Source organism: Carassius auratus, chromosome 30 (genome assembly GCF_003368295.1).
Source record: "Carassius auratus strain Wakin chromosome 30, ASM336829v1, whole genome shotgun sequence".
Classification (NCBI taxonomy): domain Eukaryota; kingdom Metazoa; phylum Chordata; class Actinopteri; order Cypriniformes; family Cyprinidae; genus Carassius; species Carassius auratus.
The window spans coordinates 19,905,090-19,927,068 of NC_039272.1; the positions used below are offsets into that span (position 1 = coordinate 19,905,090).

Below are 21,979 nucleotides of genomic sequence, written 5' to 3' on the forward strand. Positions count from 1 at the left end.
TGATGTTTTTAATCAGTTTAATTTTTTGATGATCAGTGATGTTTTATTGCTGTAATATTTATTTCCTATATATTCTATATCCGGCATATATTTAATTCCAACAGCTATAAATAAAACCTAAATGTATTGATAAAAACGCGAAATTTTTAGCAAATGGACTATTACCGTCCGTTTTAGCTAAAGCGTGTGTACTGATTGTATTGGGGTTAGTGAGCACCAGCGCCACTGGTACAGGAGCGGTCAGACCTGGTAACTACACCCACCCTTCTACGCCACGGAGAACAGGCGAGCAAGTGCGCAGGCGCAGCGCATACGCTGCTTTCTACGAAGTTTCTGGATATCGGGGCGCAACGCAAAAAATTGATTACATTTGACCATTCTGAGGTATTTATGCCACGCAGTTGCCGTCTTAAGTACTTTTATATGCTTACGGCGTTTCATGAGTTTACAAACTGACCGATAAAGTGACTGTGATGCCATATATCGTGTAAAATAGCTAACGTTAGCTAGCTTAAATAGCTAGACACTGATGAAGGTAGGTGTCTAGAAAATGAGGGCGAAATGTACTTCCGCATCCAAGCGTTTTGTTTCGTTATGACAAAAATGATATTCTATGGAGACAAACATTAAGTATTTGTACTCGACCAGTAGTTGTGGTTTAATCTTAACGTAATTCAGTTGCTTTACAACGACGGCGCTGCTTCTCGGCACAAAGACGGAACGCGTGCTTGTTATGTCGATGTATTTATGTAACTACAGATGTACGTTAATAGTAACGTTACACCTCGATGGAAAATGTGGTCTTGATTGATTGAATGAATGAATTAGTGAGCCTGTGTTTTAGTCGCTCTTTTTTCCGTCACATTCATCATGTGTTAAGATCACCTTGTAGCTAAAAACAAAGTGAATTATTGATGTGAATAATTAATTTGAACTATTTGGCACTCACGGTGACGCTGTCGTTCACCTTACAGAGGGATATGGATGTTTAGTTGTAACGTTTCGTGATTTATTTACAGATTTAACAGATTAACAGAGAAAATACCTAAATTTACAATGCCATTATTCTTTTTTAAATGCCAATGTTTCCATTCTGACATTAATCAAAAAGATCGCTTGAATGTCTATATAATTATAATACAGTTGTAAATAGATAAATTAAGTGAACTCCCAATATTTTATTTTCCGTTAGTGTTGAGATTTATAGTTTTTTTTTTTTTTTAGGTATTTTTAAGTTATTGCTATATATTCGGTTTTATGATCATGTTGTCAATTCTGCAACACAAATTGTGAAGAAATTGTTGTAGATAATCGCTCACGTTTCTAAGTAGGCTTCATAAAACACAAGTAAATGTTTCTGTAAAGCCTGACATATGAAATATTGGTTTAGGAAAAAAGAAAATATGTATTCAGATACTGTTATATGTATTGTTATATGGCCAAAAAGTAAAATGAAATTAAAATATTGTACAGTGCAGTTTGTAGAACTAATTGAAAGGCAGTTTATATATATATATATATATATATATATATATATATATATATATATATATATATATATATGTCATCTCTACACTGAATACAGACTCCCTTTAGCTGGAAAGAGTGATATTCTGCTGTGAAGATGTCTGTGTCTTCGCTCTACCTCAAACAAGACAACATGGTGCGCTTCAAGAGGAGAAAGGCACGTTTCTCCTTCAGTGAAGTGCACATCCTGCTGGACGAAGTGCGAAAGAACCGCCACATTGTTGTGGGTGAGTTTTACCTCGTTTTGACAAGCACTTAGGCCTAGTTCAGCAAACCACCAGTAATTAGTAGTTGTCCCTATAAAACCAATAAATGGTCAATTAAAATGTTCCAATAATTTTGTTTTTGTGTGCATAGGTAAGTTTAACGCCGGCGTTCCCTCTGACGTGAAGCGCAGGAAATGGGCTGAGATCACGGCGCGTGTTAATGAGATTGGAGAGTGTGACAGAGAGATCATGGAGGTGATCAAGAAATGGTCAGACCTTAAATGCGACACAAAACGTAAACTGGCCGCCCTGAGGACCGGTGCTTCGGTGTCCCTAAGATTGGCACGGTCCAATATTGAACTGTCCCCGATGGAAGTCATCGTAGAATCCATCCTCGAACTGGACAAGAGGCCGTGGGAAGTGACACAGCAGTCCAGATCTCGCAGTCACGGTGATGATCAAGAGACTGTGGGTGAGGATGAGGAAGAGGAGGATGGAGGATTTATGGGGATGAAGTCGGTCAACAGTTCCCCGAGCGGAGGAATGGATGTGGGAGGGATGCCTGCTACTACAAGTGGATCTGGGGGTGAGATGCAGTACGCTGGCTCCAAACCTGGAGGTAAACAAACTCAAAATATTCCAGTTTGATCATGTTAAACATTTCAATAGATTTAGCATTTCAGTGGATAATTATTGCTGATGTTTAATAATGATTTTGTACACATCAGCAAACCTGATACCAGGAAAAGTTAACTGAAAAAAGGATTCCCATATTTTCCTCTGATCTCAATAATGAACCATCAGCCATGTTTTCAAAAGCAACACTAATGTTATAAAGTTTGGGGTTCGTAGGATTTGTTTGAAAGAAGTTTCTTGCACTCATTAAGACTATTTACTCTATCAAAAAATACAGTAAAACGATACATTATTATAGCAATTTAAATGAACTGTTTTCTATTTTAATATCAAATTTAATTTATTCCTTATATACCATGGCCATTACTTCAGTCTTCAGTATCACGTGATCCTTCAGAAATCATTCTGATATACTGAAACACTGAAAATAGTTATACTTAAAAAAAAAAAATTCAAAGGTGAATAAAACATTTTTAAAACATTCCAAGAACAGCACTTATTTAAAATATAAATATTTTGTTATGCATGTTTTTACAATCACTTTTGATCAACTTAATGCATCCTTGCTTAATACAAGTATTCATTTCTTCCAAAAAATAATAATAATAAATTAACCTGACTCCTGATTGCATTACATTGTAAATTGAATTTCTGTAAAATGTCTGAATATTACAAAAACAATTTGCATTTAAAGCAATAATTTCATCCCATCTGTTCAAAAAAAAAAACCCAAATCTTCTTGGAAAACTGACATGAAAGGAAGTCTATGCCCTTGGGGAATTCACAGTTGCTATTTTAATAAATTAAATACATTACTTTTTAAAGTGAGCAGACAAAATTTCTCGGTGCTGGCAGATGCCTAGTGTCTGATATTAACAACATGTCATACAGTTCTGGTGTTAAATGGAGCCAGTCATTTTGATGACAGGCTTCTTTTTTTCTTTTCTTCAGTCACATTATGTTTTTCATGCCCATTTTTCTCTATAAGCTCTATGAAAGCTATATATATATATATATATATATATATATATATATATATATATATATATATATATATATATATATATTTGTTTGTATATGTCTATCAAAAGCAAATGATCATACGATGTACGCTGTTTACTTGTTTGATCACAGATCCCGAATCCCATTTAGACTCAGATGAGGACAACCGTGACCTCTTCCCATCATCCTCTATGGCATCGGTCACTAACTCATACTCTGAGGAGGATGGAATTGCAACTAGAGGCAGTGCTGGACACGTTTCCTCAACAGCCACCCCTTCTATTAAAAGACCCCCACCTTTCTCAGGGATGGAGCCAGACAGTTCACGTGGGCAGTTAGTGCACAACGCAAGCCTCAGCGTGCAGGAGCAGCACACTGCTAATGCTCTTCTAGCCACCGTCTCCCATTCGCTTGAGCTGCTTGCAGAGTCAGTGCAGCAGCTAGCAGAGACGCAACAGGAGTTTGCACGAGAATCACTGCAGCTACAGAGGGACACTGTGCAAGTGTTGCGAGATTTTGCCTCCGGCACACTAACAATTCTGCAGGAAAAGGTCAACGGCAAACCTGCATTGTGAAATTTATGTGTAGCATTCAAATGATGGTGCAGTGTGTGATGCTTGTTGATAGGATGGCTACAAATGTGTGACATAACACAGACACATCTTCTCACTGGAACCTTGGTGACCATCAGAGGGCACAATGTCAGGGTGCCAAAATACTGTGATTTAAGTGCGAAGACAAAGACGACTGTTTTAAAGATGCTTTTTTTATTATGATTTATTTTGTGCCTATAGTAATATCATCTTCCACAACAACAAATAGAGATTCACAGGACCGACACTGATGTATACATTTATGTAACATCTGTCGACGAGTCGAAGAGCCCAAAAATACCGCAAAATGAAAATTCTGTTATCATTTTCTCACCCCCATATCATTCCAAGAGATTTTGAGGATATTGGTAACCAGTTTTGGTGAAAAAAAAAGTTTAAAAATCCTGTAATCATTCACAATAATTTCTTGATTGTTATGAGAATGAGGTGTATTTGTAGCAATTTAATCATCCTAATGCTGCTGCAAGGAGTTTGTTATATTTATTCACAGACACGTTTCATATTACAACTCTGAGAGACAATGCTTCTGTGATATTTGATGTTATTAGCTTTCACCGACAGGAAACATTATATATACACGAGTACATGCAGTCACATTAAATGGTGTTTAAATAAGGACAATTAAAACTGTTCTAAAACCAGTATAAAGTGTAAAGGTTTGAGGCATCTGGATCTCATTAAAATGGGTTTAATATTGTTTATTGGGACATTCTTTTCCAGTGGATCTTTTTAATATATTTTATGTATTTTATATATATATATATATATATATATATATATATATATATATATATATATATATATATATATATATATATATTCCCCATGCTTGTGTATAATGATTTAAGAAACTGGGACAAATGTACATCTTCAGGAACTGAATTTCATATTCGAAGCTGTTAATGCTGTAGTTTTGTCACTAGAGGGCAGTGTGTGTCTGAATTTACACAAGATTGATTTGATTTTTTTTCTGCACTTGTTTCTTCAAAGTCATTGGGTTTTCCAGTAGTTTGAGTTTTGTGTGTGTTTGGTTAATAAAATGGTTCTAAATTTGTTTTCTAAAGCTCCATAAGTGAGTCAGATATTTCAATAAATTTTAATTGAAAGTTTAGTGTGTATTTTAAGATCTACTGATTTTATGTTCCTTTTTTGGACACGTTTTTGTTTCTGTACTATATATTGAAATACTGACATGGACACCCAGCTTCTTAGTGGATGTTGCAGGCAGGAGTGAAGGAGAAGTGATTAAAACTCAAGCATTGTTCTCCGGCTCTCCAGGGCTGAAGAGCTCTGCTTAAACAGCTGCTGGCGTGTGTGTGTGTGTCTGATGCCTTGTGGTGTTGGGTGTGTGTGATGTAGGGCTGTGGTTGAGAATGCTTTGTGTGTGTGTAAGACGGCAGCTGGTACCTCTATTGTGTGGTTAGGGAATTCTGCTAAAAAAAGTATTGTATTGTGTCTGTCTGCAGATTGTGAATATGTCTGTATAATGTACCAGTCATTCATCATAAAGGCCATCTAATGGACCGCACACCGGATACACAATAATAGGTTTTGGTTTAGGTTACATTACACTGCTGTTGTGACATTTGGGTCTTTGAAAACCGTTTCTCTTGCATTTATTTTAAGTTATTAGGCAGATCAATAAGATAGGTAACCTGTATACCTGTTGAAGTTTGTAACTTGAAACTTTCAGGTCCGTGTTAAAGCTGCTCTTGATTTTAAGAATACTTTTTTGTTCAAGTGAAACAAACAATGAAAAGAACATTTTCCATAAGTTTTTGTGTACTGTACGTATAAAAAGAGAACATTTAGCACATTCAGCAAGGACACATTAAATAGTAAAGACATTTATTTTGTTACAAATATTTGTATTTCAAAAAAATGCTTTTCTTTTAAACTTCTATTACTCGAATCCTGAAAAAAAATGCAGCAAATCAGCACATTAAAATGATCATTTACAATTGTTATATTTCACAATATAACAACTTTTATTGTATTTTTGATCAAATAACTGCAGCCTTGGTGAGCATAAGAGATGTCTTTCAAAAACATAAAAAAAATCTTGCTGACCCCAAACGTTAGTGTATGTGTGGTTCGACGTGATTTCTCCATCAAACCTGCCTCTATCAGTTGCCATCTGGAACAAAAGAGGCAGACTGCGAAGCAACAGCGGATAGATTTATCGATCCTTCTTCTTTTTCAAGTACATCTCTGTTTTTCCTCCCCTTCTTCTGTTGTTCTGCTGACCTCTTCACCTTTTCTTCTCTTTCTTTCACCCCTGCTGATTCTCCTGCCCTCTCTTTTATCCTACATCTGTCACTCTGGGTTCTCTAATAACCCAACGCTACCTCTGCTGTGAGGCCCTCTTTTTCTCCTCAGAGGTTCAGAGCTTCACGGTGGGGCCCATGTCATTCCAGTTTATTCAACTGCATGAGCCAGTCGTGTGTTCAGTGCACCTGTTCTGACATGTACTGTCTAAGACATATTCATATTAATGTTTCTCACTTTCACCTACTGATAGGTTCAAGTGTTTTAGTTGTTGAGTTGAGCCAAATTTTTTTTTTTTTTTTTTTCTGAATGAGATGTCCACACCTTGGGAAAATTCCAGTAAAGAATAAATATTTATATATATATATATTATGCTTTGTATTTAATATTTAATGCAGCAAATTATGTACTATTGCATTATAGATTTGTTTGTTTTTGTTATTTTTTTAGAATTAATTTTTCATTGACACAGATGTAAAAAGAGTGAAGGGAATAGGTTGAGAAAATGTATGGCCCAGATTCAAATGCGAGTCCCCCCTCACCACTCACACTGACCTCAAGAACACTGCTCTGTCTTACTGTGTTTTCAACAGAGCGCTTGTCTGAATATATGAGATCTGTTTCTGTGAGATTATCCCTGTCATTTTACTTGAACACAGCAGCTGCACATACATAAACACGCACAGCAGCTCCGATCCTACGCACATTTACATAGTTTGATCATCGGGCAAAGGTCATTACTTCCCTCAAGGCCAGCAGATTTTGTACGTGTGTGTGTGTGTGTGTGTGTGTGTGTGAAAGGACTGGTCTGTCGTCCCAAAGGGCTCAAGGCCCAACAGATGCAGTTAGAGAGTCTCTGTCCTCAGGACGCTGGTCCGGTGTGGGTCACTAATGTAGGCAGATGAACTGTGTGTGTGTGTGTGTGTGTGTGTGTGTGTGTGTGTGTGTGTGAGTGCCCTATGGGAGCTGGTCTCCAGGGCAAGCAGATGTCATGACGTGTGCAGAAATCCTGGGTCGGGTGTCATCTAAAGGCTCGAAAGAGGATATGGCCATGTAAGTGAATAAGAGTGAGTTTTATTTGTGTAAAGTCCGATATTTTGAGACTGAGGATTGTGAATGGGCAATGAATGTGCAAGTTAATTTCATTTATGAAGGGGTTTTCATTTGTATTATTTTAAATGATTAGTGAAATCTTCTTCATTAAGATGAACATGATGGTGTTTGAGGTACTGGCTGACTAAAAATGACTGAGAGGAAGGTCTGTGTGTATGTGCCTATTTGCAGGCCTGCACATATGTGAGATTTGAGGTGTCTGGATGTGGGTTCATAAATATGGATGTATGCATGTGGAGTGAAGGGTGTTCTGGGGTTCCCATGCTCCTGCCACGCTTGTGTCCCACCTCAAGGGACCACCATCCCCCAACAACCACATTACAAGACACAAATCAGTCATTGCCCATCTGCACTGCACAGACAATGAGTCAACACATGCAATAATTTAATGCAAACAAGTATACAAACACACAATCATTCTCTTACTAAAATAATAAGATTAACAGATGACGTGTGATTAGATTAGGAATAGGAATAAGTGTCTAATATTATTAAAATGCATCCATTATAGGATCTTCTGATTTTGATTAAATAAAAACACTGGTTCTTGAGACATGAAAAAAAAAAAAAATGTTGTCACTATTTCATTGTCTTTCTTGTTATTATATATAAAAAAAAATGTATTATCACTCAAATTCCCTAAAACCACCTGTCCTCAGATTATAAAAATGAAAAAACATGAAAAATATTAAACTTAAAGGAGACATATTATGCCCCTATTATGGTGTAGTATAAGTCTTTGGTGTCCCCAGAATGTGTCTGTCATAATCGAAAATTTGTGAAGGTAAACAGCTGTGAAATAAACCACTTGTTTATTTCAGATCTGTTTGGCAACAGCAATATACAGAAAATAAATGAATAAATCCACTGGTCTCTTGTCTCCTCTGAGGCTGGGACTCTAAACAGTGTTCTGTGCAGCCAAAGACAGAATAGTTAGTTTGTTTTGCTCAAACTTTCTCCATGGCATTATACCGTTGTCGCTTGCGAAGTCAAAATGATGGCATGAGTGGAAACTTACAGATTAAGGGACGGTAATATTATAATGAGATCCCTTTGCCACATCACTAGGGGAGCGAAATCTGATGCGCTCCATTTCTCAGGGGCTTGCAGAAAAAGGCTTGTCAAAACAAAGTTACTGGTTTAATCTTTTTTTAATGTTTTCTTGGTTGGTTGATGCACGGAGGACCTGATTATAACACTTAAAACCTGGAAAAGTCTGATTTTTTATGATATGTCACCTTTAAGAGAAACAGAAGCAGACACAAACAATTGTGGTCAAAATTTTACACTTTACAGTATCTGCAAAATATGTTAATTATGTTACAATTATTATGCTAAATGCATATTGTTTTCTATTTAGTACTGACCTGAATAAGATATTTGACACAAAATGCGATGACATACAGTCCACAAGAAAAAATAATAGATGACCCTGTTCAAAAGTTTACATACACTTGATTATTAATACTGTGTTGTTACCTGGATGATCCACAGCTTTTTCCTTTTAGCATCTTTTGCATATTTTAACCCTTTCCAACAATGACTATGATTTTGAGATATGTCTTTTCACACTGAGGATAACTCAGAGACTTACAAGCAACTATTACAAAATCAGTGAGCGTTTTAACCTTTTGTAATAGCTGCCTGTCAGTTGTCTTCCGTGTGAAAAGATGGATCTATAAATATAACAATCATTGTTGGAAAAGGCTGAAAAATGCAAAATATGCTGGAAAACTAGTGGATTTGTGGGACCAGATTTTTTTTTTTTCAGATTTTTCTGAAGAATCAAGCATAAACTTTTGAATAGGATAATTTTTATAAATTCACTTAGTATTCTCTTGTCTCTTGTGGACTATATGTAAATGTGTTTCTGTTTGTTTAAATTACTAATGTGTTACGTATTTATAATTCTATGTCATGGCGGAAAATACGTATATTGATTTTACAGGTGTGCCCTTAACTTCTTATTAACATGATATTTATGAAAACAACATTAGTCATTCATATTTCACCTGCTACATGTGAAGTAAAGTGACACAGACTCCATTAAAGTGATGGTTCACTCATGAATCTATAATCATTTCTTCAGCCTGATGTCATTCTTTTCTGAACAATACTTCTGCTGAACACAAAAGTTCATATTTTAAAGAATGCCGGTATACCAAACAGTTTTGGTGAGCACTAACTTATGGATGGACAAAAAACAGAGAGGCATTTCTCAAAATATCTATCTTCATATTCAGAAAAAGAGAGAGATAGAGAAAGTCATACAGCTTTGAGCAACATTAGTAAATTATAGTTTTTCTTTTTTTGGGGGGGGGGGGATTGTTGTCTCAGAAACAACAATTGAATTGTGTCTGTAAATGGTAAGAGTAAGCATCACTTTCACTGTTTTCTGAAGTAAGTGTTTTTCCTATTTTATTGACTCTTAAGCTAAGCACTTTTGAATGCTATATTGAGTTTTTCTCTTTGGATGAGTGCTTATTTTCTCTTGTCTGTGCAGATGTCAGGGATCTCAAAAGCCTAATTCCTGATACCAGACTTTAGCCCAGGCCATATGTGTCAAGTCTTAACTTGCATAGCTTTCATTTCAGATTTTAAACAACCTTGCATGCGAGTCACATCTATCTCTATTTCATTTTTGTGTGATTTTAGTTGTTTTGCACATTATGTGGATGGGATAAGTAAAACACATTTTATCCGATGATGTATATTTAATATGTAGCCTTGTCTTAGAATAAAGGCTTTTTATTCACTTACTATGCGAGTGCCTGCATGAAGATTTTTTTGTGTTTTGAATCAGGATCTATTTTTGACACCTGAGATTTACTCATTACTACATGACATTTATCATAAATAGACTTTGTTCATGGACAACAGTTTGAAGTTTAAGTCTTGAGTTTGGGTCATCATTAACTTTAAGACCTTCTTTATAATAAAACAGGTGCGGAACATCAATGGGACAATGGCACAAGCCTATGTATTAATAGGCTACTGATCACAAACTTGCAGGCTTGTTTTCCTCACCTGGTCACCTGTCCTTTCACCAACATGACAAAGTTTATCTCTACCAATAGGCTATATGAGATACAACACAGTGTGTGGCATAAAATGGACCTTTGTTCCCACAGCATCAACTTAATCCAATCATATTAGTTGAATAAAGTGATTTTGTTTGCTTACAGTGTCGGGGTATTTTTCCTTATTGACTGTTGTCTTCACACTTTGAAGATTCATTTACACGTACATTATATATGATGAATTTTAAAAGACATTATAAGTGAGGCATTGTGATTATGGCTTATTGAAAGGGTTCTGAGGCACGCGCCATTCATTACCATAATAACAGCAGAGCTCTCACGAGCGTGACCAACCTCAAACACACACACACACACACACACACACACACACACACAACCATAAGTAACAATGAATGGATATGTATTCCATTAATTCCATTTAGTTTCCAACACTGAATGACATAAAAATGTAGGTGCAGTTGTTCTTATATTCGATATTCCAATATTTTATATTAATCCCGCAGGCATAATACGGTGGGGAAATAATAAAGAGATTTATATGGCAGAAAATACTAGCCTGTAAGTTGTTTAAAAAAAAAAAAAAAAAAAGTGGAATGGCTGCAACAGATGCCGGTTGGGTGAGTTCGGACGGTTTGTGGCGGACAATAAGTGACCATGTGCCGCCTGTTAACATACAGCTGTTGGAGCTGACCCACACAAAAGCGTCATCATGATATTTCCCCACCCATCCTCCAGAGCAGCCTGAGCGTCTCTGGTGCACAACAAAAGACACACACACACACACACACACACACACACACACACACACACACACACACACACACACACACTTGTGCCTGCAGACACAAAGAACATGGCAAATAAAAACTTATGGCCTCCCCCTACCCATGTGCCACAGCGACCACACTGATTGTGTGTGTGTGTGTGTGTGTGTGTATGTTTAGGGGACAGAGGAAATAGTTAAGAACAGAAACATGTGCTGGATAGAAGTATCCTACAGTATACCACTCAGGAACTATAAAAATTGAAAATATGAAAACGGGATATATTTTCACTGAATGATAAAAATATAATAGGCTAATTTAATAAATTGCCCATGGTATAGTCCTAATTGTTTATACCTTTTACTGTAAATACTAGGCTACAGATAGTCCGTCTAATACAGCAACACATTAGGCTAATCTATATAATTATGTGCATATATTCAAGGCGTACGAATAATAAACCATTTCTAAAATTCGACATAAGTGGAAAACTTGCTGTTTGCAATATTTGTTTTTAAAACCTTACAAATAAAGTAAGATTCATCTGGTTTTCACACTCGAGAACTCTGTCCATCTGGTCTGTATCACTGTAATTAAAATTCCCTGTTTTAATACAGGCAGGGCAGGAGTGAGGCTAACTTCAACTCTTAACTCCATCAACATCACTGCCACATGCAGCAGATCAATTTAATCAGGCCAATATTATGCCATATGTCCCCGCTGACGTCACATGCAGGGGGGCAAGGCGTATATAACGGCATCCATTCATCAAGACATTCAATGAAGACCAACCGCACGCGCTGAAGAACGAAGAGGACAAGTGCGCTTTTCCTCTGAATAGCCTACACAGTGGACTTTTATGGACCTGACAAAGATTTTGTACCAGGACATCTAACGTTTTTTTTTTCTTAATTTCCAAACACTTTGAAGCTGGGGAAGTAACGGATGAAGATACCGGTGTGTTATTGTAAAGTTTAGTATTAACTGAGCGAGATGGCGCATCTGTCTCTCTACTGCCTGCTGTCTGTGTCACTTTTGCAGTTGGTAAGGAGCCAGTTCTGGGCTTATACTTCGTTTATCATTTCATTTTCTAGCCTAGTGTTCTGTTTATTTCCAAAAGTTTCAGAAGTCCTATGGGTTTCTCTATTCGTGAACAGGTGGCTTCATCGGGTGTATTTGAATTGAAAGTTCACTCGTTCAGCACGACACGCCTTTACTGCAGGAGGACACGAGACTGCAACATCTTTTTCAGGATTTGTCTGAAGCATTCAGAAGACGTCATCTCCGCTGAGCCTCCGTGCACCTTCGGAACCGGACAGACAAATGTTCTGCGAGCGGACCAGAGCTCAATAGCCAGCAGCGCGGCCATCCGGGTGCCTTTCCACTTCAAGTGGCCGGTAAAGTTCTTTACGCACTAGATTGACTTTAGTAAACAATATTCCAGTGCTTCATGGTGTATTTAGGAAAATGAATGTTCTTTACGTCACTGTCTATAAACCTCAGATGCCCTTAAGTTTAACACCTACTGTAAGACCATAAACAAGAACATGCAACAGTCTGGAACTGTCAGTTCATAACAAATATGACCTGATATTGAGAGAGTCGCCTTTAAAATTGTCCAAATTAATTTTTTAACCATGCATATTACTAATCAAATATTAAGTTTTGATGTATTTAGAGTATAGGAAATTTACAAAATATCTTCATGGAACATGATCTTTACTTGATCCTAATGATTTTTGGCATTAAAAACAGCAACAACAACAACAGCAAACTTTTGACCCATGGAATTTATTGTTGGCTAGTGATACAAATATAGGCCTACCTGTGCGGTTTATGACTGGTTTTGTGGACCAGGGTCAAATATAAATGGAAGACAATTGAAAATGTTTGCTTCTCAGTTTCAGCAAAGATGAAATGAAATTTTTTACATTTAAAATAACATTTTTTTTTTCTTTTTTAGGGGACATTTTCTCTTATTATTGAGGCATGGAATGCTGAGTCACCAAAAGAGCATCATGATTACACAGGTGGGCTACACAATGTGATGGAAAGCAAACATATGACATAAGAGTTTATTTTTATCATTATTCAATTATTTATTCAAGCTTAAGATTTTTGATATTTTTCCACAACAGAGAATCAAAACAACCTGATCAGTCGTTTAGCAACACGAAGACGCTTGGCGATTGGAGAAGACTGGTCTCAGGATGTTCATTTTGGAGACCAGAGTGAGCTCCGTTACTCGTACCATGTTTTCTGTGATGAGTTTTACTTCGGCGAGGCGTGTTCGGATTACTGCCGTCCTCGTGACGATACACTGGGACACTACACCTGCGATGAGAACGGAAACAGGGAATGCCTGGAGGGATGGCAGGGAGACTACTGCTCTGACCGTAAGTACCACCTGTGTGTGTCAGATGCTCAGGGGTCTGCTTAGCCCTTTGGGATTGTATGTCTAGGACTCTGAAAAGAAGCAGTCCCACTCCCTTTCCTGATCACTCTATATTTATGCGTGATTGTGGTTTGTGTGTTGGAACCTGAGCAGCAATACATCCCCTTATCTCTCCTATCTTTGTGTGCATGTGTGTCTGATGGAAGCTGAGCTGCTTCTCTAGAGCTTCTACACTTCTTTTGTTCAGCTGAACAAAGAAACCCAACAGATACATACTAGAGGGCCGTTCTGTGTGTGTGTGTGTGTGTGTGTGTGTGTGCGTGCGTGCGTGCACGCTTGCCACAGCTCAAAATACAAAAGAGTGCATTACCTCTGTCAGCTCACCAGCTGCTGGCCCCAACACTTAACACACCCATTCATCTGCTCTCTCCAGGGGGCGTGGTGTGTGTGTGGATGTGGTGTGTGTAACCCCCCTCTCTGTCTCCTCTCATAGCCATCTGCTCTTCGGACTGCAGCGAGCGGCACGGTTACTGCGAGTCACCTGGTGAGTGCAAGTGTCGTCTGGGATGGCAGGGGCCATCCTGCAGCGAGTGTGTACATTACCCGGGATGCCTACATGGAACCTGCTCGCAGCCATGGCAGTGTGTGTGTAAGGAGGGCTGGGGAGGCCTCTTCTGTAACCAGGACCTCAACTACTGCACTAACCACAAACCCTGTGCTAATGGCGCCACCTGCACAAACACTGGACAGGGCAGCTATACTTGCACCTGCCGGCCAGGATATGGGGGCACAAACTGTGAGCTGGAGATTAACGAGTGTGATTGCAATCCCTGCAAGAATGGTGGCAGTTGCAATGTAAGACCATGCTCACATGAGAATAGTATAACCATATTTATATATAAACGGTCATCAGTTAAAAGTATATACATAATAGTAGAACATTAACATATAAATCAATTTAGAATATTTTAAATACTGCATATATACTACATTTTATATAACATGCTGTTGTAGTAGATGCAGCATGTTGCATGTTTGTTCAAAAATAGAAAAAATTGCACACTTAGCTTTGATTTAATGTACTTTAATTAAAAATAATATTAATAAAAAATCATGATTAATGTTATGATTTAGGTTAAGTAAATATCCTCTGATGTTTTTTATGTGCACAGTGGCTTTTGAAGGTCAAAAATGATTTGAGACCTGTATTATGTTTACACTTTGCTAATATCTATATCTTTCTCCTTCTCTGTAGGATTTGGAGAACGATTACTCCTGTACATGTCCTCAGGGATTCTATGGGAAGAACTGTGAGATCATTGCAATGACATGTGCGGATGACCCCTGCTTTAACGGAGGGACGTGTGAGGAAAAATTCACTGGTGGCTACGTCTGCCGCTGCCCCCCAACCTTCACTGGATCCAACTGTGAGAAAAGACTAGACCGCTGCAGCCACAAACCTTGTGCTAATGGTAAGTGTTTGCGTTGGACAATGCATCGACAAAGTGTATTTTATTTTAAAGTGGTAGTTCACCCAAAGGTAAAAATTATGTCCATTTCTAACCCTCACGCTGGGTTTCTTACCTTTGTGGAACACAAAAGGAGAGATTTCAAAGAATGTTCACACTGCTCAGACTCTCAAGCTCCGAAAAGGAAAATAAATAAAAGAACTAAAAAATAATACAAATAAACAAAATCAGTGAAGTAGCACATATTACCCTTACACTAAGTATTCTAACAGTTGTTTTATGTGAGGGGGAAAAACTGCAATTTAAGTACTCTACCTTGCTTGACAGTTGTGGTCACCATTCACTTTGCTTTGATAAAAAAAACCAGCCTAAACATCCCTTTAAGCTGTTTCAGTTTTAAATATTGTTACCCAACTACACACATGTACATGTGCTACTGTTACAGTATCTGTTACACTTCCTCTCTACTACACCTGCTCATATGTAACCTCTCCTCTCTTCTGTTGTAGGTGGTGAGTGTGTGGATCTGGGGGCTAGTGCTCTGTGCCGCTGTCGCCCTGGTTTCACCGGCCCTCGCTGTGAGACGAACATCGACGACTGTGCCCGCTACCCGTGTCAAAATGCCGGAACATGCCAAGATGGCTTTAACGATTACACCTGCATCTGTACACTAGGTTTCACCGGTAAAAACTGCAGCCTCCGAACAGACGCTTGTCTCACAAACCCATGCCTCCATGGGGGAACATGCTACACACACTTCTCCGGCCCAGTGTGTCAGTGTGTGCCTGGGTTCATGGGTCCAAACTGTGAGTTTCCTGTTCAGGGAGGTATGGAGCTGATGGCCCCCCGGGTTGGACGGACCTCACCTTCAGCGGTGGCGGTGTCATGTGTGTTAGGTGTGCTGGCTGTGTTTTTGGGAGTGTGTGTGGGACTGGTTGTGATCAGGAGGAGAAGGCATAGACTGCGCAGACAGCAGTTATGCGATTCAGTGTTTAATGATTTGGAGACGGTGAATAATTTAGACCGGCAGCTCTATCCCTATGACAGAGACTACCGTCAGGTGAAACCCTGCAACACTGAGGGCAGAATTTCATTGGCAGCTTCTCACACACTGCCTGCCGGGCAGGACTTCCTGTGGAGTGCTGGAGGAGGTCTTAGATAAGGCAGCACACACTTGTACATGCATACACGAATGTAGACAAGTGAGAATAAACAGATACACAAACTCACATGCAGGGATAAGAATTTGGATGTAGCACTTGCTTTTATCTTAATTATTATTAATGAATGAATGAATGAAAGAATGAATGAAGTATGTAATGACTGAATAAGGGACTGGACCTTTGCCATCTGTGTAGGTGGAAGAGTCTGTAAACCAAAAACCAAAAGAAATAAACAAGCACATTGTTGCGCTGGGCTTTGTGAATCTATATTTCCATATGAAGACAGACACAAGCCCTGAACGCTGATACAGACTTAGTTTGCAGAACTCTATACACAGAGAACTGATATCTTTATACAAAGATAAAGAAGTAAAAATAACTCTATACAAAGAGAGCTAAGTAAGGAAATACCTCTATTGAAAGAGAAAGAAGTTAAACTGAAGGGCAGAAATAGGTGTTCTCTAGTCAAATTCTGGGCTTTGTATAGGACTCATTAAAACAACCTTTTCTCTTTTAAGAATGAGTATCACTTTTGTTTATTTGGCAGAATGTTTTAATAAAAATAGTAATAATAAACTTTGTGAATAAAATTTGACGAGAAAGGAAGCAAGCACCAGTCAGGAATAGGATTACACTATGTTCTTAAGACCAAATGGTAAGATTTTGCTCCAGTTTTGTATTGCGTATTAAGCAGTGTGTTTTCTTCCTCGACTGACATGGGGAAATGTGTCATTGGTTCTTAAATGTTAAATAAAAAATAAAAAATTCAGATTTTCTTCAGTGGGTTTTATGTCTAATGAATGTTTATTTCTTTTGCCAGATGTTTCCTATTAATTTAATCCTAAATGTATGCCTAAGTTTCTATTTTGCATTTTTGTACTTTTGCTTTCAATCATTGTCTTGTCTTTGTAAAGAATTTATGTTAATTTATTTTGTATATGTCTTTGTTACTTTAATGAAAGAAATAAATTATATGAGAAACACCTCATTCTTTGTTCTTTGACTGATTGATCATTAGAACACCATTTCGTTTTCTAACTTTTAAAGTATTTAATATACATTTTTCCCACTTCATTTTAATGTATCTTTAAATACAGCATTCAATCGCAGAGATGTCATGAATAGCAGAAATTTAGTAAAAAAAAAAAAAAAAAAAAAAAAAACGAGCATCTGACTTTGTACATCCAATCAAGCTGAGCGCGTGCCATTCAGAGTTCAGCTTCTTATGTCCGCGCGGCGCGCTCCTCCAAGCGCTCATTCTTTCTCAGACAAGCAAAGGCACAAGTAACATGGCTGACGAGATAGATACTGGAAATTCCTCGGATTTAGACAACGCTCGAGAGAACGGGATGAACTTGCATAAGCGCCAATCGCGCGTTACGATAAAATACAACCGTAAACAGCTTCAGAAAAGGTTGGATGTGGAGAAATGGATCGACGAAGGGCTGGACAAACTGTACGAGGGCAAGGTGAGTGTCCACTCGCATCCTCACAGCTGCAGCTGTGGCAGAGTTGATACTCGCTACAGGTTAATTCCCTCTAGAGAAAAAAAAAAAACATATTTTTATGGAAATCTAAACGAAAGCGATGCCTTTCCAAATGCTGTGGAGACACATGCTGTGTCATTCGTTATTTTGAAATGTTTGACTGGTGAAATGTGGCACAGTTCCTTCTCTAAGAAGTTGACCACAAACGTTTTGTACAAGTAACTCTTAAAATCATGTTCAAATACTAATATTCACTTACTTTTCTCAAGTAAATTCATAATAAGTGTTTTCATTTCTGAATAGTTGAATGTATGTATGCACGGCTCAGCTTTTGCTTTACAAATGCTTGTAAAGATCATAAGTATCTAAAGAATAAGAATTATACATCAAAGCATGAAAAATAAGTACATGAAATACACACATTATACACCACTCAATGAAATGAAAGGTCTTTAAAGTGTGTATTTACATCTCCTTATGCAATTTTAAATGTAATGAGGGAAGACATTGTTAATGTAAGTGTTAGATGGATGCTGTGACAATAATATATCAGACAAAACAATCTTAGTTGTTGGATAATGTTAAATATGTTGGCTGCCTGTAAAAATTGAGAAAGACCGGGCCTCTGGAGGTACTAGTGCAGGGTCTGCTTTCTCTCCCTCATTTACAGAGGAGATCACTTGGTTCTATCACTACCTTACATGGGCACCCCCGAAAAACAGTCAACGGCAGCAGCAGACAGGAAGTTTAAACAAGCTGTGTGTAGGGAGACGCTGTCCCACAGTAAGAGATGGCAGAGATGTCTCTCGAGAATTGTGCTATGTGATCTGTTATCTCAATTTCCTCCTCCGCTTGTGTAGGAGAATGTTTCCCACTGAAATGATGGAATATTGAGAAGATTTTCTGAGATACTGAAACTGTGGGCTGCTGAAAGGTCAATGAGATATAACGGACAGAGCTGAAATATGTGCATGAATACTGTGTGGTTATGTCAAATTTATGGTGTTTCTTTTCTGGACTGGTTAATTTCAGGACCGTGAGTCATTTTTGTTGCTTTGTTTTGTTTATTTTGGAGGGCATGCCAGACGAAGTGAACATTGATGATTTGTTGGATCTCCCAAGTGATGAAGATCGAACGCACAAACTACAGGTCCCATAATCCTCTTCTCTCTCTCACACACCACATCCTGTGCTTAGGCCTTGCCATATTTAGGTTTACATTTATGCATTAAACTAATGCTTTTGTCCAAGGTGACTTACAAAAGAGTGACAAAAGCTATTTGTCAAAGAGCCAGCAAAAAGAAATAGAAGTGTTTTTTTCCCAATGCATTGGAAAAATCTCTCACAAATGGCAGGAAAATTAAATTAAAATAACTTCTAGAGAAGAATAAAACCGCTTTATTAAACATTTCTGATTGTGTGCCCCATTACAGAGTAGTGCTCTGATAATAGATTTATTAATTTATTCAAAATATTAGCTATTTTTTTCAATTTTTAAAGTTTGTATCTCCTATGTAAATAACATGTAGAAGATAATACCATTGACCTTGAAGTCAGCGGCCTGACATTCTACTTTTAGATGAAGATGGTGAGTGGATGTCCCTTGACCTAAGTATTTGCAGGGACCCCCTTTTTTTTTAAATGTCTCCGAAATGAGGCCTACTATAATTTATCTGACTGACAATACAGAACCATTTAAGGCTTTATATCCTCTACTGCAGGCACACTAGTTTACAGAGTTGTAAATACTCTTAGTAAAATTGACGAATTTAATAAAATTACGTTAAGATAAAGTCATTGAAAATGACAGTCAAGAATGAATTTCTTTCCGTTTGTTTTACAGGTTCTTCTGCAGACCTGCACCAACAGTACTGAGGTACTTTTCTGCAATCCTTCCATCCAAAAAATCTTATTTGCTTTCCAAACATTTTTTTTTTTCTTGAATTTTTTCTATCTTTGTCTACTCATCTTTAGTACCCCTCTTTTTTTGCATTCTTTTGTTACTCTACCTCTTCATCTCTCTTTCCCGCTCTCTCCCTTTCTCTCTGAGGAACGCTGCAGTGGCTGACACTCCCTTCCACGCATTTCTCACAATGATCACAATGAATTAATGATTTGTTCTCTTTCTTTCCCCATGCCCCTACTTCTCTCAGTTAGTACAATGCCATTCTTTCATTGGGGCTCTTTAACGATGTTCACTCACAGCCTTTTGATTAGTGTATGTACTTGATTGTTTCTATGCATGCATGCGCAGAAGATTGTGTGCCTCTGGGTAAGCTAGTATTGAACTGCTGACACACCATGGAAAATCAGTAGAGAGGATCATGGCATTTAGCTCAGACACATAAACATCTGAAAAACACAATCCGTTTTCACATTTGAAACCTACCAGGGCACAATTCTCAACATTTTCAGTTTGATTAGGAACATGTTTTTGCTTTGACACATGCAAGACAGCCAGAGGAATGGGGAAAAAATAATGCATTTTGGAGAGATGACATAAGGAGAGATAACTTAGCTTTAATTTTAGAATGCTGTGTCATTAGATGCTGCAAAAGACACGAGACATGCACATCTGTCTGGCTTGTTTACATAGAAAAACAATGGAAGAGTTGTGCACTGGAATGGAAAAAATAATTTCGTGTGAATGGCCACTTAGTGTAAACAAAAACTGCTGATTGGTACACAGGCATCTGCATAATACATTTAAGTGTTTTTGATAGTTAACTCTGAACCACCAGGAAAATTAAGTCAAGAGAATTTCTGCATGTTATATATTTTACAGCATTTTCTATATTTTGTTTTTCAACGTGCTCTAATTATGTAACTAGTGCTGTGTAATGATTAATTGTGGTTAATCGAATCCAAAATAAAAGTTTTTGTTTACATAATATATAAATATATAAAATATGTGGGTGTGCTGTGTATAATTATTATTTATATATAAATGCAAACACATGCATTTGTATAGTTTCAAAATATACAGTATTCTATATGTGTGTTTATATATACATAATAAATACATACAGTACACATACATTACGTAAAAAACTTATTTTGGATGCGATTAATCCTTTGACAGCACGGTATGGAACATACCTAATATTACACAAGATTATGATCAAACATTAAATTGACTATGTAATTAGTATTTTGAATAAACTAGTTTGTTTAACAGAAACACTTGACTATAATTTGAGAACTTACAAAGTTTTACAGTACATTGTCCTGAATTGCAATGTACATTTATTTACAATTACATTTACAAATTTTTTCATGCTTATTATGCACGATTTCTTCAAGCATGTTCACTTAGATTAAGGTTATTCTGTGTGTGTGTGTATGTGTGTGTGTGTGTGTGTGTATTCAGGCTTTTATTGCTGAGCTTTTGCAGAAGCTGCATGGTCTCCATAAACAGGAAGAGCTGCAGAATGAAGGAATTGAGCATCCCTGTCTCCACACTTATCCCCATCACCATGGAAACATCCATCATCACAGAGGCAACCATCAACATCCAACACATCAGACACTGTGATTTCATCCAGTTTAGATAATTGCACTCACTGGACTGAGCTCCCTAACACAGACTCAGGACACGCATATGATGTATCCAGCTAGTTTAGCAACTCTGTAACTGTAAGGTGTTTGTTTACAAACTCATGTGAGTGGTATATTAACAGTGTTCAGTTGTAAAATTCTTCATTACTGTTGACAACTAAATCTATGCAGTAGCATTAATTTGTTTGCAGGGTTTTTTTGTTGCCTGTTCCCGGTTTGGGTTGTTTAATGAAACTAACAGTATGCAAGTTTAACATGGTCATATTGGTTGTCTTCAGGTATCTTCTTCCCCACAAATTCAAAATACTATACTAAAACATGTTAACAACCACAGGGAAGTACCAAATCTGAGTAGTCATTATATATATATATATATATATATATATATATATATATATATATATATATAATTCATATTGTCAAATTTAATAATGTTCATGAATTGAAGATTTCATGTAATAAGTGTTTAATAAAAGTAACAATTATTTTGAATTTGTGTGTTGTGTTAATGGCAGGTGAAAGAGCATCTAGATGAGCTGGGGTGTGCTATAGTGGATCGTCCACCAGAGGGAGAAGTAATACAGAGGCTGACACATGCACTTCTGTCCAAATTTTTGTGCCTCTCACTTCTAGATACACATTAAAGATCTAGGTCTACGTGACACTAAGGCAGATATCGATGGTGGTGGCTTCTATTTATGTCTGTGTTTTTGCTTCTACAGCTCAGTGGGAAAAT

At 37.4% G+C, this 21,979-nt stretch overlaps 3 protein-coding genes across 4 annotated transcripts; all 3 read left to right on the forward strand.

The window, feature by feature from the left end:
• The first annotated feature begins 187 nt into the window (after nucleotides 1–187).
• Nucleotides 188–4,755, forward strand: LOC113049562 (nuclear apoptosis-inducing factor 1). The gene is made up of 4 exons (XM_026211998.1): nucleotides 188–384; nucleotides 1,586–1,754; nucleotides 1,885–2,352; nucleotides 3,504–4,755. The coding sequence occupies exons 2-4, from the start codon at nucleotides 1,625–1,627 to the stop codon at nucleotides 3,944–3,946; spliced, it is 1,041 nt and encodes a 346-aa protein (XP_026067783.1). The 5' UTR covers nucleotides 188–384; nucleotides 1,586–1,624; the 3' UTR covers nucleotides 3,947–4,755.
• A 7,207-nt stretch (nucleotides 4,756–11,962) lies between these two features.
• Nucleotides 11,963–16,967, forward strand: dlb (deltaB). The gene is made up of 7 exons (XM_026212002.1): nucleotides 11,963–12,215; nucleotides 12,329–12,568; nucleotides 13,135–13,201; nucleotides 13,310–13,567; nucleotides 14,060–14,421; nucleotides 14,822–15,038; nucleotides 15,545–16,967. The coding sequence occupies exons 1-7, from the start codon at nucleotides 12,165–12,167 to the stop codon at nucleotides 16,195–16,197; spliced, it is 1,848 nt and encodes a 615-aa protein (XP_026067787.1). The 5' UTR covers nucleotides 11,963–12,164; the 3' UTR covers nucleotides 16,198–16,967.
• A 431-nt stretch (nucleotides 16,968–17,398) lies between these two features.
• On the forward strand, nucleotides 17,399–21,610 carry LOC113049566 (protein phosphatase 1 regulatory subunit 14A). 2 transcript variants are annotated; one of them, XM_026212004.1, is made up of 4 exons: nucleotides 17,399–17,667; nucleotides 18,718–18,835; nucleotides 19,529–19,561; nucleotides 21,056–21,610. In XM_026212004.1, the coding sequence occupies exons 1-4, from the start codon at nucleotides 17,618–17,620 to the stop codon at nucleotides 21,218–21,220; spliced, it is 366 nt and encodes a 121-aa protein (XP_026067789.1). In that variant the 5' UTR covers nucleotides 17,399–17,617; the 3' UTR covers nucleotides 21,221–21,610. The 2 variants fall into 2 exon arrangements, with proteins under 2 accessions (XP_026067789.1, XP_026067788.1); XM_026212003.1 differs by having other exon boundaries at nucleotides 17,400–17,667; nucleotides 18,761–18,835.
• Nucleotides 21,611–21,979: the final 369 nt, after the last annotated feature.

Excerpts from the sequence above, each read along its gene's own strand:
- LOC113049562 (XM_026211998.1), top strand. The coding sequence starts at position 1,625 with ATGTCTGTGTCTTCGCTCTACCTCAAACAAGACAACATGGTGCGCTTC. Across the intron at positions 1,755-1,884 it reads GAACCGCCACATTGTTGTGG|GTAAGTTTAACGCCGGCGTT; the intron begins GTGAGTTTTACC and ends TTGTGTGCATAG. Across the intron at positions 2,353-3,503 it reads CGCTGGCTCCAAACCTGGAG|ATCCCGAATCCCATTTAGAC; the intron begins GTAAACAAACTC and ends GTTTGATCACAG.
- dlb (XM_026212002.1), top strand. The coding sequence starts at position 12,165 with ATGGCGCATCTGTCTCTCTACTGCCTGCTGTCTGTGTCACTTTTGCAG. Across the intron at positions 13,202-13,309 it reads AGAGCATCATGATTACACAG|AGAATCAAAACAACCTGATC; the intron begins GTGGGCTACACA and ends TTTCCACAACAG. Across the intron at positions 14,422-14,821 it reads AGAATGGTGGCAGTTGCAAT|GATTTGGAGAACGATTACTC; the intron begins GTAAGACCATGC and ends CCTTCTCTGTAG.
- LOC113049566 (XM_026212003.1), top strand. The coding sequence starts at position 17,488 with ATGGCTGACGAGATAGATACTGGAAATTCCTCGGATTTAGACAACGCT. Across the intron at positions 18,836-19,528 it reads ATCGAACGCACAAACTACAG|GTTCTTCTGCAGACCTGCAC; the intron begins GTCCCATAATCC and ends TTTGTTTTACAG. Across the intron at positions 19,562-21,055 it reads CCTGCACCAACAGTACTGAG|GCTTTTATTGCTGAGCTTTT; the intron begins GTACTTTTCTGC and ends GTGTGTATTCAG.